General features: G+C 42.5%; 3 protein-coding genes across 3 annotated transcripts; 1 reads left to right on the forward strand and 2 right to left on the reverse strand.

Moving 5' to 3' along the window:
• Positions 1 to 52: 52 nt before the first annotated feature.
• grk6 (G protein-coupled receptor kinase 6) lies at positions 53 to 9,384 on the reverse strand. Its single transcript, XM_049742795.2, has 16 exons — positions 9,103 to 9,384; positions 6,163 to 6,258; positions 5,502 to 5,614; positions 4,936 to 5,013; positions 4,700 to 4,800; positions 4,412 to 4,504; positions 4,043 to 4,106; positions 3,327 to 3,467; positions 2,034 to 2,224; positions 1,929 to 1,966; positions 1,746 to 1,835; positions 1,457 to 1,665; positions 1,250 to 1,387; positions 1,033 to 1,170; positions 828 to 962; positions 53 to 643 (listed from the first exon to the last, which is right to left on the reverse strand). The coding sequence occupies exons 1-16, from the start codon at positions 9,152 to 9,154 to the stop codon at positions 593 to 595; spliced, it is 1,728 nt and encodes a 575-aa protein (XP_049598752.1). The 5' UTR covers positions 9,155 to 9,384; the 3' UTR covers positions 53 to 592.
• Positions 9,385 to 10,475: 1,091 nt separating this feature from the next.
• Positions 10,476 to 12,374, forward strand: nop16 (NOP16 nucleolar protein homolog (yeast)). Its single transcript, XM_049742979.1, has 5 exons — positions 10,476 to 10,700; positions 10,945 to 11,053; positions 11,264 to 11,324; positions 11,402 to 11,508; positions 11,963 to 12,374. Exons 1-5 carry the CDS (start codon positions 10,594 to 10,596, stop codon positions 12,098 to 12,100), a joined length of 522 nt encoding a protein of 173 aa, XP_049598936.1. The 5' UTR covers positions 10,476 to 10,593; the 3' UTR covers positions 12,101 to 12,374.
• A 54-nt stretch (positions 12,375 to 12,428) lies between these two features.
• On the reverse strand, positions 12,429 to 14,486 carry arl10 (ADP-ribosylation factor-like 10). Its single transcript, XM_049742967.2, has 4 exons — positions 14,137 to 14,486; positions 13,385 to 13,562; positions 13,119 to 13,294; positions 12,429 to 13,045 (listed from the first exon to the last, which is right to left on the reverse strand). The coding sequence occupies exons 1-4, from the start codon at positions 14,272 to 14,274 to the stop codon at positions 12,872 to 12,874; spliced, it is 666 nt and encodes a 221-aa protein (XP_049598924.1). The 5' UTR covers positions 14,275 to 14,486; the 3' UTR covers positions 12,429 to 12,871.
• Positions 14,487 to 15,016: the final 530 nt, after the last annotated feature.

Raw genomic sequence — 15,016 nt, forward strand, 5'->3', positions numbered from 1 at the left:
GGGTAAACAGCAAAAAAAAAATTCTACAGATTGTGGGCGGGTCTGGAACATATTACCCATGATGAACTAATTTTATTTTAATACGTATATTTCTATAAATATATATACACATTCTGTACAGTTGCATCCCATAGAGTACATCAAGTGGAGGCAATTTTCTCTGTTGTTGGAAAAAAAAAAGGATATTTGTATATAAAAACATTTGTGGGTTTCACTTTCTTTTAGTGAAACTAAAAATAAAAGACACAAAGTAAAAGTTAAGTAAAGTTGGTCACTGCACAGTCTTCAGTCACTTGTTTTATTCCCTGGAAAATTGGAAGAAGGCTTTGCCCTCTCTACTAAGTATTATTGTCACTAGTGCCCTCCAGCAAGGCACTTTTCTGTCTTCTTCCCCCCAGCAGGTGATTTTTCCGTTAGTCTCTTTCCGGGGAGGGAAAAAGCCTCGGCTTAATTATTATTTTTTTAAATAATAAAACATCATTGTTATGGCTATGATGAAAATACATTCGTACATTTCAAGATCGACTATCTTTCAAATAGAAATGTGCAAAAGGTTGTAAACAAATATGGTATGCGTGTGCGCGTGTATGTGTCACAGCCTCGTTGGCTCGTCGTCACTGTCGCTGCAGTTGCCACAACATTCCTGCAGGGGGCGGTACAGTAGGACAAATGTGAGAAAATTGCCCATATGTCACTTAACACTTGTTATACTGAAGTATAATTTTGGTGACTTAGTGAAAACAAACTAATACTAAAAATAATTAAAAAAAATAAAATAAAAAGCATTTAAAAAGACAAAGTAATTCAAATTATTTGTGCTCACCCACCTGTCTACCAAATAGTCGCTGCAAGAGTCCTTGCTTGGGGGGCGGAGACGGCTGCCCTCGCAAGTCCAGATCCGGAGGAACCGCACCGTCCGGGTAAAACACGTTAAGCTCTGTGAAACATTCTGTTTCGATCATCTGCAGCGCAAAAAAAAAAGTATTTTAAAATATTTTGAATGAGATTTTAATCATTTTTTTATAACGTTACCTCATCCTGCCAGGGAATGGAGACGCTACCCGTGGACACTTTACTGTAGAAGGACTCGTCTTTGGGTTCTAGTTCCACGCCTTTGACGGTGGAGAACTGCTCAATGTCCAGCACGTCTTTACAGTAGATGGCTTGTGGCTGCAAACACAACACGCTTGAACACGCTTGTCAATTTTTTGTAGTGAGTGTGAAGAGTTGATTTATTCGAACGACTTACATCAGGAATGAAAGGCGCCGGCAACATTCCGGCCTCTAGCCTTTTGAAATTGATGGAGTGGAAGATAGGGTGTGCTTTGACCTCTGAAGCCCCGCCTCCCTGGCAACCCAGTCTCCCCCTGGGGTCTTTGGCCAGCAGCTGGAAACCACAAGAGGACGTTCGTTGCCACAATAAAAAATAAAAAAATCCCCCTATTCGTCCACTCACCGCTTTACAGAGCGACTCGGCCTCTTGGGAAAACTTTGCCGAGTATTCTTCTTGCACCTCCTTCACCAAGCGCTCCACCTCTTCCCGCTTGATCTTCTTCTTCCTCTGCTGGAAGGGCGACTGGCCCTCGATCATCTCGTACAGCAGGCAGCCCAACGCCCACCAGTCGGGGCTGAAGGTGTAGCACTCGTTGGTCACCACTTCCGGAGCTGGAAGAACCAAAAGGACCAAAACCTTAGACCACCAGAGCTGCCATTTTGGTTTCCGGTGGAGGCTGGGTTCTTCTTACCCATGTATCCTACCGTTCCTACCCGGCCCCGTATGGTCTGACCTTCTGGGACGTGCACGGCCAGACCCAGATCCGATATCCTGATGTGTCCTTAAAAAAAATAAAAAATAAATAACCATCACTCCCAAATCTGCCATTTCTGAAAATAGTTGGTCCACCTTCTCCAAAAACGCTTGGACTTACCATGATCGTCCAACAGGATGTTTTCAGGTTTCAGGTCCCTGTGTGGCAGAAAGACCAGATGAATATAAGCCCAAACTAGGTTGGATCCAGGTGAGCTTTGGGCACCTGTAGACAATGTGCTCCCTGTGGAGGTCCTCGAGGCCACAGCAGATCTCGGCCGAGTAGAGGACGGCTCTCCTCTCGTCAAAGCCCGCCTCGCCCATGTGGTAGATGTGGAACTTGAGGTCGCCGCCGTTCATGAGGGTCAGAACGAGACATAAGGTGTCCTTGGTTTCATAGGCGTACGCTAAGCTCACCTTGAAACGAGGGAGGGAAGAGAATTGATGAAAAATTGACGTTAGATGCTTTCTGAGATGCCGCTAAGGATTATTTTTAATAATCTCTTGAATTAAAAAAAACAATAAAACACACTTTGTGTATTGATGTTCTATTAAGCAAGGCGCCCTCGGCTAGCTAAGGTCTTCAAATCCAGCCCATCCAAATTTTCAAAATGGACCCACTTTTCTTTTTTGTACTCGTGACCACACTGGACACAAGAGGAATTTGTTAGCCGCGTGTTAAAACAAATGCTATGTGTGCGCCACTGAATGAATTCATTGACTATATATGGGCCACATCAACTAGCATCACGCAGATAGAGAATAGAAAGGGCTCTAACATGGATCCCTGAGGTACACCTGAACTTTTCTTTAGGTCATTTGATTGGGTTTTCACCTTTTTTCCATCGCTTTGTAAATTGTCCGCACTACAGGTAGATCAAATAATATTTCTTGTCAACAGGGGTTCAAAATATACCAAGCAGATACCACGTTGAGGTGTTTACTGAGGCTTTTTTTTTTGTGTATAGTAGTTTTGCTTCATAAGCCCAAAGGCGATCTTCACTGAGGGAACACTTTGTGCACTTGAAACAAAATAACAACAGAATAAAATAGGATGATCTATCATCATGCCCGGAGCGACTGCATTATGATCAAGTCTTTTATTTTATTTTTTTTTTTTTTTTTTTTTTTGCTACCCTACCTCAGGGGGATGCCTGTCCCCCCCCCCCCCTCCAGGCATGTCAGCCCCTCCCCGTTTGCGCACCACTGCATGTTGCCATTAAAACGAACTGAGGCTCTCTTTGATGACTTCAGAAGAAGTTTACAATGTGACAACCTCGACTGTGTTTTGTTCGCACCGTGAGAGCCAAGTATTCATCGCTTAAGGTTGGATAAGGCCCATCATGCGGACCCGAGCTGCAGGTTGCATTCAAAGCAATTGCGTTAAACACAAAGAGATGGATTGAAAATGAATCAAAAGCGGTTAGCCAACCCTCCCCCGACGCAAAAGCTTGTCACGTTGAGAAATGGAAACATAATAAATACCTTATTTGTGTTAGAATGTACGAAATAAGCTCACCACAAATCTGCTGTTGACTTTCTCCAGGATCTGCTTCTCGTTAAGCGCCATGGACTCGCCTTTGCGCTTCTTGATCCTCTTCTTCTCCAGTTTCTTGCAGGCGTACATTTTGCCCGTGGCCCGCACCTGACATGCACACACCTGCAAAAAAATAAATAAATAAATGGTACTGGACAGAATTTATTTTCATGGCAGCATGGAGTTAATTAAGTGACTTCAGCGGAAGCCGGCGGGCTCGCTTCTAAGTAGTCGTCCACGAGCTAACAAGTTGATCTTTTCGGCGGAATAATACGTCCCTTGTAGCCTTTTCTCAAGACCCTCCATAAAACACAGCACAAACAGATAACCCATTGAGAGGTCAAACGACCTCGAGGGTAAGTTATAGAGTCCGGCATTATCTTTGTTAAAGGGAAGAAGCGTAACCTGGTGGATGAATGGGAGCTTTGATTGATGGAAATACACAACTGCTCCTGTTTGACGATCAATTAAAATGGCTCCGATTGAATTTGTATATTACAGCAGGTTATATTTTTTAATTTTGGTATTGATACAGGACTATATTTAAAACATCCTCTACAGTATTATAATTTGATTTATGTCTTTTAATTTTTGTTAAATTATACTTAGTTTTATACTGTGTGACATCATTTTTTTATTTTTTAGTTTTTTATTTAAAAAAAAAAAAAACATTTTTCAACACCGTGGCAACAACTTACCTCTCCAAATCCGCCTTTCCCTAAAACTCGGTACTGCCTGAACGTATTCTTTGTCACTGGTTGCCTGGAAAATACAAAAATGACCTTTTGAACCACAGAGATCGACAACTCTTGATTCTGTTTCTGTAAATGCAAACGTCACATTATTCCCGGGCGCTTTTGCAACGGCAAGTTGGGCCCTTCCCGATGTGAACGACGTGCACCCGCACGCCCGCCTCAAGCATGTTCTCGTCTCACTTCCCATAATTCACGTCACCTTGAAACCTCTGACATGACACAACGCATCTGCAGACTAGAAATGTGCCTCGTTGTTGCGAAAGTCACTTGTATTTTTTTTTTTTTTGGATGACTTATGCACAAAACCAATACCTCTCCAGCCACTTCCACTGGAGAAACCTGTTGTAGTACATGCTCTCGAGGTAGTCGGCGAAGGGCGCCACGCTCAGGAAGTCGTGGATCAGTCTGCAAGGAAAATACAGCAAGTTAACCCTCCCAAAATAAGACTTTTTATTTATTTCCATTGAGTAAAACTAGTTGAAAACAACCTAAAACATGGACACTTAATCTTTGTTTCCATACATTGGTTGGTGCTGCTGTTTTGGTTAGCAACAGAATTCAAATGATGTTGCAATTTATAATTTTTCAGTGTGCTTTTACTTGGTGGAGTCCTTGAAGAGCTCCTTGCAGGCCTCCTCCTGCAGTCGCTCGGCACACCTGGCCACCGTGTTCTCGTCCACCTCGGGAACGCGGTCGTCCGACTGTCAGTTCACAAGAGAATCAGTAATTTAGGAATAAACCAAAAATATTTGAAGGATGTCGTAAGCCTGGACCAAACTCATATCAGAAAGGCCCGACTATAACAGGACAAAACATTTGAGATGATGGAGGTGGACCTTTGGATTGAAGAAGACATCGATGAGTTCTTGACCGCATTCCTTCCTCTTCTCATCTGGCGCCACCTCGTACTCGGCCTACGTGAATTAATTTAAATTATGACCAAAACTGAATATTCATATTATACATTATAACAAGCGCAATTATTCTAGTGACCAACAGGTGGCAGCATAAAAAAGATGCCAGCTAATAGAAGCAACCGGGTCTGACTGCCATTAGATTGCCCAGTCTGCCCGGAAGCCCGCAAAGTGCTTCCTCCGCGTAAGCTAACGAGCCAGCCAGCAAACGCTAAGTGACAACAGAGACGCCGCTTGCGTTCTCCTTTTACCATCTCCGTCTCCTGGCGGACAGGAAGCGGTCACGAGGAGGCTTGGAGGAGACCTTTAATGCGAGTCGCTGAGAGCCGGGCCGGAGCCTCTCGCATCAACAACCGCCTCCACTCCATCTCAATAAAAACCTCGGGACCCTTATAATTTGTAGGATACTGTATGTACTTGGCATTAATGGGCAATTTATGGATTTATGGAAAAGAACATTCTGAATAGCTTGTTCCAAAATAACTTACCACGGCATCCAGAAACTTCACGCAGCGCTTCAACTCGGGTCGGGTGTCGCAAAACTGCCGGAAGAGCAAGCGACCTATGGGCTGACGTTCGCAAAGGCTGCTGTAGTCTTTCTCTATTGGAGGACCAGGAAGGGGAAAAAAAATAAATTTAGGCTACATTGTTCTCTCAAATATCAGTGATGTCATCCCAGAGCAACCAACGAAACGTTCTGAGGATCTGTGGAGTGAAATTTCCAATGGCGAGTCTGAACCTACCTGAAGAGTTCTTTAATTGCGCAACATTTGTGATGTCATACGATTATTAAAAAAAAAAAAAAAAAAAAGAAGAAGCTACCAAACGAGGAAGTTCACAGTTTCCTGCCCACGTCTTTCTCAAGAGCGTGTAATGTACTCCAGGTTTCGTAATAACACGTTGAGGTGTACCTCGACACGCATGGGAGCGAACGTTTAGACACGACAACTTTTCTCATGTCCTCAAAATGCTTCCTTCCTGCCTCGCTCAGTCATAAGGTAGTCATTTGACTCATTCAAATTCAAAGGCCATTTGCATGGCAGCCTTCCATGTTGTTACACGGACTGCTGCTCCAAATTGGTTTTGTTGGTCCACATTTTGAATTGGTTCCAATGTGTTTTTAACGACTTTTTTTTTTTTTGTGCTTACCGGTGGATTGTCGCAGCTCTTCGCACAAACTAATGTGAGGGAACTGCAGCATCTGTTTCCACTTCTTGCTCTTTCCTTTCCGGTTTCCACCACCACCTGCAAACAACAACGCAGACAATATGAATTATTCATATCAAATCCGATGTTTATTAGTATAAACACTGTAAACAAAACGCCTTCATGCGCATACCAAAGCGGTCATAATAAAGATAAATCATAACATTTCAAACAACTGCCATTTTAAAAACAACACATGGAGCGGCAACACAAACGAATGCAAAAGTATTCTCTCTCCTACTTTCTTTTCTTCATGCTTTTAATGACGCTGCTACTTTTCCAGTATAGCTCAGTGCTGCCAACCATATTGTGGCACAACATGGTACTGCATGCAAGTTGAAATTTGGGACCTTCTCTGTCTTTTCTTCATGCTTTTAATGACACAGCTACTTTTCCAGTACAGCTCAGTGCTGCCAAGCATATTGTGGCACAACGTGGTACTGCATGCAAGTTTTAATTTCGACTCGCTTCTCTTCTGCATTGTAAAAAAAAAAAAATCAGACGACATCTGCGCTAATATTGAAGTGGGATATATGTAGCTAGCAAACGTCGTAGTTTTCGCTAATCAAAAAGTTGATAGTTGTGCCAAAAGGACGGACGGAGGAGGATGTACGGAGAAAAATGGACGAAGAATGTAAACAAGATGTGACAAGTAAGATAAAAGTTGGCAATAGAATAGCGAGGTTGTTTCCTTCTGTGGGGCCGGCGGTGTTAATCAAGATGAACAGCGTGGGAATAAAATCAACAAGACCACCTGAGGAGGTGCTGATGAACTAATGAACTCCAAAGACACTTGAAAGCGTGTCATGGCGTCCTGTGACAGGCCGAGCGCTGCTGGGGGAAAAAAATGTATAGTCGATCGAGGCGGCGCTTCCTGTTTTGTTTCGCTAGCTTTTTACAACACCGCTCGTAAATCTGAGTGACAATCGGCGACAAGCTGAACCCGGCAAATGGGTTTTGGGGGGGAAATTAGTGATTTAAAGTGGTGAATTTATGACACAACCATAAACAAATTTCATTTCCAATGGAGACAGAAAACAACTGATTGGATTCAGGAGACGCAGGACGGCAGAAAACTAACAAGCGTGCGCATTAATCTTCAGTGGTCTGTATGAAAAAAACAAAACAAAGCAGCATAATGAAATCTTTTGTGCTGAAGTTGGTTGAACTCATAAGAACGGCGCCGCTATCGCTAATAGGAAGCATCTTGCCTCGAGGAAGATTCAGTCTCGGCCGTTAATGTTAACTAGATTAACGGCAAGTGCACAAACGCAGCTCGGCTTGCACGTGCGGTTCAAGCGCCATCTTTTTACTTTTATCCAAAAAATATGACCTCACAAATTCATTTCATAGTTCCCATTTATGTAAAATTAACCTATAAAGGCAAATTCAGCCTCATGAAATGGTTTTAAATGGATTATTGTGAAGTTTTTGTAAGATGAAATGTGGATTTTAAAGTGGATAAATATAGCCGCTCCTTTTTGTAGTCTGCAAGGTAAACACGGATTTACCTTAGAGACTTTGTGTGCTGTCATGTGACTTCCTGGCTCCTTTTGATTGGTGGAATGGAATCATACATCTCTAGTGATTTACATTGGATTGGCGAAACAGAGTCATGTGACAACACCCGAGGCAGATGTTTCTCAGAGAAACCAAAGCAAATAGATTGCGCAAACAATAATATCGGTAGATAAAAAAAACGAAGTAGCCTACAGAATGTGGCTGAATGCAGCGGAGAAAAAAAAAGGAAACCAGTAAAAGTGGGTAGTATTACTGACAAGTAGAATTTATCTTATAATATACTTTAAAATGGAGTAATATTGAGTGGGGGGGTTGCAAGGACATTGAACAAATTCAGCTTTCTAAAAACAAGCCAGGCCGTCTTTTTGTGACACAAAAGAGTCAAATCAGATTTTGCGCGTTTACCCACAAAGTACAATTTGCACACTCTCCACATCCTGTTTCGCAAAGTATGATGCCGCAACATTGAACCAGGGAGAAACACGACATATTATATTTCACACACAACCTGAGTCATTCTGAAAAACACTGTTATCCTTTCTACAATCAATAAGCGCATGCTGAACAGTCACTTTGTGTATTATATTCGTTTTTAACCAGCGGATATGTGTGGGAGGTGACAGGAAATCTTAAATTGCTCAGCTTTCAAATTGAGTTTTGCAGCAATGTCGCCGATATGAGTAATTGCCATAACGATATTCCTCTGCTAAATCAATAAGCAGATACTCAATAGTCAAGTCCTACATTCAACGGGGTTGTTAGACTGATTCGAATGACATCATTATCTCAAATCAATAATTGGGTGTGTTTCCTTTCTTGGTAATAACACAGAAATTGCTAAATTTGCATCTCAGCAATGGTATTAACAGGAAAAGCTAATAAGCAAGGAAGACATGGTACTATGGACTTTAAATTAATATTTTTATGCAGCATCTATAACTTGGAGCTAAATAGTTGGTTGCAGATTAGCTGAGATATATAAAAGGTGTTTATGGTAGGAGAGAGCAAAGTTAATAGACTTTCTAATTGAGTTTTGCACGACAGCAATTTACAGTAATTGACAGTTGGAAAACTTGACCTTTAATACTATTCAGGAACTTCAGGAACTTAAGTCTGTGCCGAATTAATAGCTGGGTGTGAATTTATCCGATCGTGTATTTTTAGTAACCATAATTATTAGGGAGGCGAAAGCAAGATTTTAATTACTCCGTTTTCAAATGGAGTTCTGCTCGTAAGCAGAAAACATCATTCCGGAGTAATTAGTGCGATATAAATGTTTGGTACTCTTAAGGATTTGTTGTCCGAACACTCTGCCCCCTTTGCAGACGATCGGAGCTATTTATCGGCCATCTCCATCCTCACCTTCTCGTGCTTTTAGTAGCACCGTGTTGGCCACGATGTTCTCCAGCTCCATGTTGGCTCTGTGTCGAATTTAGCAGCAGCGGCGACGCCGGGGCCGAGCTCCGTAGAGCCGAACCGCCACCCACTCCCGTGCGGATTCGATCTTGTTGAAACGAACACCGTAAACCACCGAGTCCGACTGGAGAGGGAAGATTGAGCCCCTTCAGTTTGTGCTTTCCCAGCGCAGTCCTGTCCGGTGACATCCGCACTTGTGCGCCCGCCTCCTCCCCTCTCCTCTGCTTTCTCTTCTCATCTCATCAGTCCTCTCCTCTCCTCTCCTCCCGCATTTCAAAATAAGACACACTAAAATTGCAATGTTACAATAAAACGATTACAAATAAAACACCCCAGTACTTCATTTTAAAAAATATAAATAATAACATGAGAGGAAAAAAAATAATTCTGCTGTATTTATACCCATCTATGAAAATGAGTGACATATCCCACTGTTTTAAAATTGTACTGATGTTTTCATCACACTTTTAAAAATACAAAAAGGTCACATTCGTCTATTTCTTTGCATGTATTAGTACAGTCCATTACCACCACTTAGAGTCAAACTGCCAAATGCTCAAATGGTCACCTTTTGTTCTAGTACAGGAACAATTATGCTCTCCTTTCTCTGCATGTGGATGAACCGCTTACAAAGCCATGAATCAATAACTCACGACTCCAGGGCAGATGCTCTTTGCGGCGGGGGATCAATGAACGCACCGCAGCGTTTTTTAAAGGTGCATTAGGAAACACTTTTTACTGTTTACTGCCTCGGCACAAGGCATGACGGCAGCGGCTCGCACATTGTCAGGTTGATGGAGTTATTGATCTGGTCTTCATTCCAAACTTATAATGCAATATTGAGTGGCTTGTTGTTAATGAGACAGCATCACGTCAGCGCTGCACAGGCCTCACCAGCAATTGGAAAACAGAACTAATAAGTATTTGTAGCAATATTTCTTATTTAAGACAGCGTTTTAGCTAAATACAATGTCTTGGTGGAGTTGTGATTTGGTTCAGACTGGTTTAGATCACGTTTCCTGCATTTTTATTATCTATTTTCTTGTCAACTATCATTCGGTTTCTGTGACATTACTCTCTACTGTCCTCTACTGGACAAATACTGATTACAAACGATGACGTCAATAATAAACAACGAAGGGGCAGGGTCTTACTAGTCACATGACCACAACTTCAGTACGTCCTCGCTTGTGAACTAATTTAATAAAACATAATACGTATTTATAATCATATGCATTTTAAGTATCTGTTTTATCAACAACAACAAAAACAAAATATAATAAACGACGGTAAAAATAACAGTGTGGTCACATGACCGGAACTAAAAAACGCAACTTCCTCTGGCGACTTCACGTTTTTCCACATTGCTAACAACACATGGCCTTGAAATAGCTATCACTCTAATTCAACGGATAAAACGTTTTATAATCAATAATCATGGGTAAACTCAAGAAGAATAGCAAAAAGAATACCTTTAACTATAATCGAGACCGTAAGAAACTCAAGAAGAAGTTCATGAAGAAGGCCAACCCGAGGATAGAAAAGTAAGCGACTCCATTATTATTCTTTTGCGATCGTGTTATTACATTTCATTTGTTACTTGTAACGTGATAATTACAACGGGTTGTCATATCTAACGATGCTGTGTTGTGTTATGTTTTGAATGTCTAAAAGCAGTTAGCATGCATGCTAATTTATACATGAAGTCCCTTTAATAGTTCCGAGTCAGTCAAATCAGTTCCAAGTTCACATGACTTCTGCCTGGAGGCTAATTTGATTGTTGTTTAGTAAATATATAGGAAACGCATGGGATCAAGGAAAGTCCATGGCCAAGAACCTGCGGGACATGGGCTTGGTGTCCGACCCGAACCGCAGTTTTCCCATCAAGCAAACCAGCGTAAGTGCAAATGCAAAATACAGACAACTCCATCATATGAGCCACATTGTTATTGATTGCAGTGATTTGTTTTTGCCAGAAGATGGCAAAATAGTGTCGATTTGGAGACAACAGTTCTCCAAATCTCATCAAAATAAATCTTGCACCAATACAGTATGATAAAAGCACATCCATGTTTTGATCCAATCCATGTTTTTAAACCATTACCAGGTCTTCGGATTAAGAAAAGAGAGGAAGGCTCCCGTTGTGATCAAGCCCTACGTTGTCACTCGTAAGTTTCCGGGCATAGCGGTAAAGCGGGGCACCTAGTGTCGTGTGTCATGACACAAGTATCAAATGTGTGAGCAGAGCTGGAGGAGGAGGCCAGCCAGTCAACGAATATTTCCCCGACGCTGTCGACTGACTTGATCGAGTACGTCCAGCACATGATCCGAGAACACAAAGACAACTACAAGGTGAGGATGCAAAAACCTTGAGGCACTTCAGTGCCAACCTCAGCCCTAAATCGATGACATAGTTTAATCATTTTGCATCAAAGTGTATTCCAAAAACATTTTTCCCCCTCATTTCCTATTTTTTTTTGGTGATAAAATCACCTAGTGTCTTAGAAAGCAAGCCATAAATGCTGTGAAATACTTGGTAATGATTTCACAGCTTTTAATAACGGTGTGGAACAAATTTATTCCTCGTGGTTGTTTTTTACCTCTTGATTCCAAATAAGGCAATCAGAACCGGCGCTTGGCGTCTTCCAATTGGCACATTCCCTCGAAATTCTAATAAATGCATCTTGTTCTCTGAACACAGCACATCTTGTGTCCTTCACAGAAGATAAAAATTTATTTTAAACATGACGATTCCCATGGACAAAATCGGATTGATTTCACTTTTCCTCTCGTTCGACCCCCGCAGGCGATGGCCCGCGACGAGAAAAACTACTACCAGGACACGCCCAAGCAGATCAAGAGGAAGATTGAGCAGTACAAGCGCTTACACGCGCAGCAGCACGCCGACTTTGTCGCCTCTCTCCCCAGCCCCATGTCCCACTGAGCGCTTGAAGCTTTACAAGTAAGAAAAAATAGTCTGTTCTTCACCAGAGGACTTAAAAATGGCATTCCCGATGTTGGTAACGCAGACTTTTCACGGTTGACCCAGTTTTGTGTCGCTACAAAAGGAAAAAAAGACATTAAGATGTGTTGGATATAGATTTGTCTCTATATCTTTACACACACAAAAAAAAAAACCCCTATTTTTATTTTTTTGCTATGGAACTCGTGTATGTTGATGTTTGCATCTCAATAAAATTGTTTCCCCATACACCAAATTAATGTATTTTTTTTCCCCATCGGGAAAACATGAATTGTACAGTAGGGCAATATGCTGCATGACACAATTTCTTTTATTTTCCACAAATAAAATGCATTTTGACATGTTCATATATAAAACAGTTTCTGCAGTCATGAAAATCTTGAGTCCAACCAATGAATAATTTTCCATGGTAACAGCGCATCAAATGGAATAAAACATGACATTCATTTAAAACAAGAAAACCCCTCATAATTGTGAGTCTTCGCTCAACCATCAGTCATCGGGCTAAAAGGCGCTATTAAATATTCGAGTGACCGGCTTAACGTTGTTTTTTTTTTTCCCCCAGACTCAAAATATTTACAAATGATACTGGTGTCTAAGCGACAATGTAACATAAAAAACAAATAAGCGTAAAAAGTGGACCACTCAATGTCAACATATGTACGCACACTATTACGCAACATTGGACTGGAAAACAGGTCCAGCTTAGATGGAAGAGAAGCAACCCCCATATCAAACAAGCTGGAGCAGGAGGTCCTGGAAGGCATTCAGGCTTCTGCAGGAGTTCCTCAGGGCGCTGTCAGAATCCAACTGGGCAGCCAGGAGGAACAGCTTCCTGTCCTCCACCACCGAACCCAGAGACAAGGCTTCGTGGAGCTCCGACACGCTCACCGCCTCAGCTTTATCCTGGCGGGAGCCACAAACGCAACCCATTAATTTTCATTTTACTTTCAAGTGTTTTTTTTTTTTTCTGTCTCACCTGTTTGTTTCCCAGGACCACCACAGGCAGCTGGGGTTGCACTTGCAGGAGGCGGTGCAGCTCCGACTTTGCCAGCGGTAGGCGGCCGCGATCAGACGAGTCCACCACGTAGACCAGCACGTGAGTTCTGATCAGATACTCGCACCAGTAACGGCGCAATTCCTCACCGCCACCAACTGTAAAATGGAGAAGAAAAAAAGCACTTTTGTTTTTGGTATCAAGATGCCAGATCAGTACTACTTCTAAGTAAAGCTAATCTTACTTACTCTCTAGAAAATCTAACTGACAAGCGGGTGCCCTGACGCTGATGAAATTAAAGCCTCGGGTGGGGCGGCAGCGGCCCCTCTCGCCCCCCCCGGGCGTCAGGCCCTGAAGCATGCTGCTCTTGCCGGCTCCGTCTAAGCCGAGCACCAGCACCTGGCGCTTTCCGCATTCCTCTTCCTCCTGCGGGTGGAGTAAACGTCAAACCCTTATCAGTGTGGACTTTGCGCAGAATCAGGTTTTCCTTCTTTATCGGCGTTAGTGTTGAGTAGAAACAGTGCCTGGATGATCAAACCGATTGGATGTTTTCCAAGTTAGGTGACGCTATCAAAACATTTGTGAGCTTTGTCTTCTTCAGGGTAAAAACATCTTGATACAGCATTGTCTTGAGATTTTGAGTTTGGTGACTTCACTGTTTTTTTCTATTGATGAACAGCCATGACAGTTTGCAAGATAAAAACATACGACGGCATAAGAATGGCAAATTTAGGCTATGGACATTGTACTGCTCCTGCTGGTGTGGGACAACAAGACTGTCTTCATGTGTTGTCTCATCTTTTGTGTAAGACATTACGATATTTTAAATGAGTTTGAGCTAATTTGCACAATGCCATAAGATTTGGTTAGCAGTCGATGAAAAGGTTCCTCTGACTTTTGGCGAGAGAAGTGAGGTCCAGCCTGCATGGCAGGACCCTAGCATGCAAGAAAGATCAAGATTTGAACCGAGAACGCGCGACCAAACAATGGAGTGCCTTACTTCCTTAATGGTGGCGTATTGCGCGTGGGGTGTCCACTTTCGTCTTGGGTAGAAGTAATTGAAGGCGATGAAGATCGCCGAGCCCAACGTGGCCACGGCAGCGGTCAGTGCCACCGAGATTTGCTGGAGGAGCACCATGTGTGCAGACCGGCGGCCGAAGCGGATTCGATGTTTCCCGGACGAGTGCGGAGGCCGAATGCCGGCGTTTCAGCCGCCTCTGCTGCGGTTCCTCCCTCGACATGTGACCGCGAGCTCGCAATATGGTGTTTTTGTTTTTGTTTCCCCAAGAGGCGCAGGATGACAATGGGGCGTTCAAGTGTTTCGTGTAAATGTGGGCTTCCAATGGGTGCGTTGCGCTCAAGTCATCTGGAGCCCCCACTAACAAAAAAGGAATATCTGACTGCACTTGAACGTTTCATCTCCACGTCCATCTTGTAATGTACATTCAAGTGACATTGATTTGCAAATAATGAAATAATGAGATGTTTTCCCTCTATTTTATTATGTAATTTAATAATTTATATGTTAACGCATATTATATTTCAGGGTTTTTTTCTAAATAAAAAAACAACTGCCGAATTGTAGTACGTACTTTTTATATAAAAAGTAAACAACAGGTAATTTTCCACGAGAAGGTTCCAAATAAGTAATTATGCTGGAAATTTGTTCTTTGGTCTACCCATTCCTAAGACATGAGCAGCTCAACTGACCTTGAATTATGAAGGCGATGCGCAAAATTTCCACAAGCATCCCCATCCTGTTGATCTCTTGCCTCCGGTGGAAGAGTCGTCAGTGTTTGGTGAGCTCCAACCGGCAATAATGAAAACTTGCTCGCCTTCTTGCTGATGTTTGGCAGAGTGGTTCCGTTCCCAACTCCACC

Source organism: Syngnathus scovelli, chromosome 15 (genome assembly GCF_024217435.2).
Source record: "Syngnathus scovelli strain Florida chromosome 15, RoL_Ssco_1.2, whole genome shotgun sequence".
Lineage (NCBI taxonomy): Eukaryota > Metazoa > Chordata > Actinopteri > Syngnathiformes > Syngnathidae > Syngnathus > Syngnathus scovelli.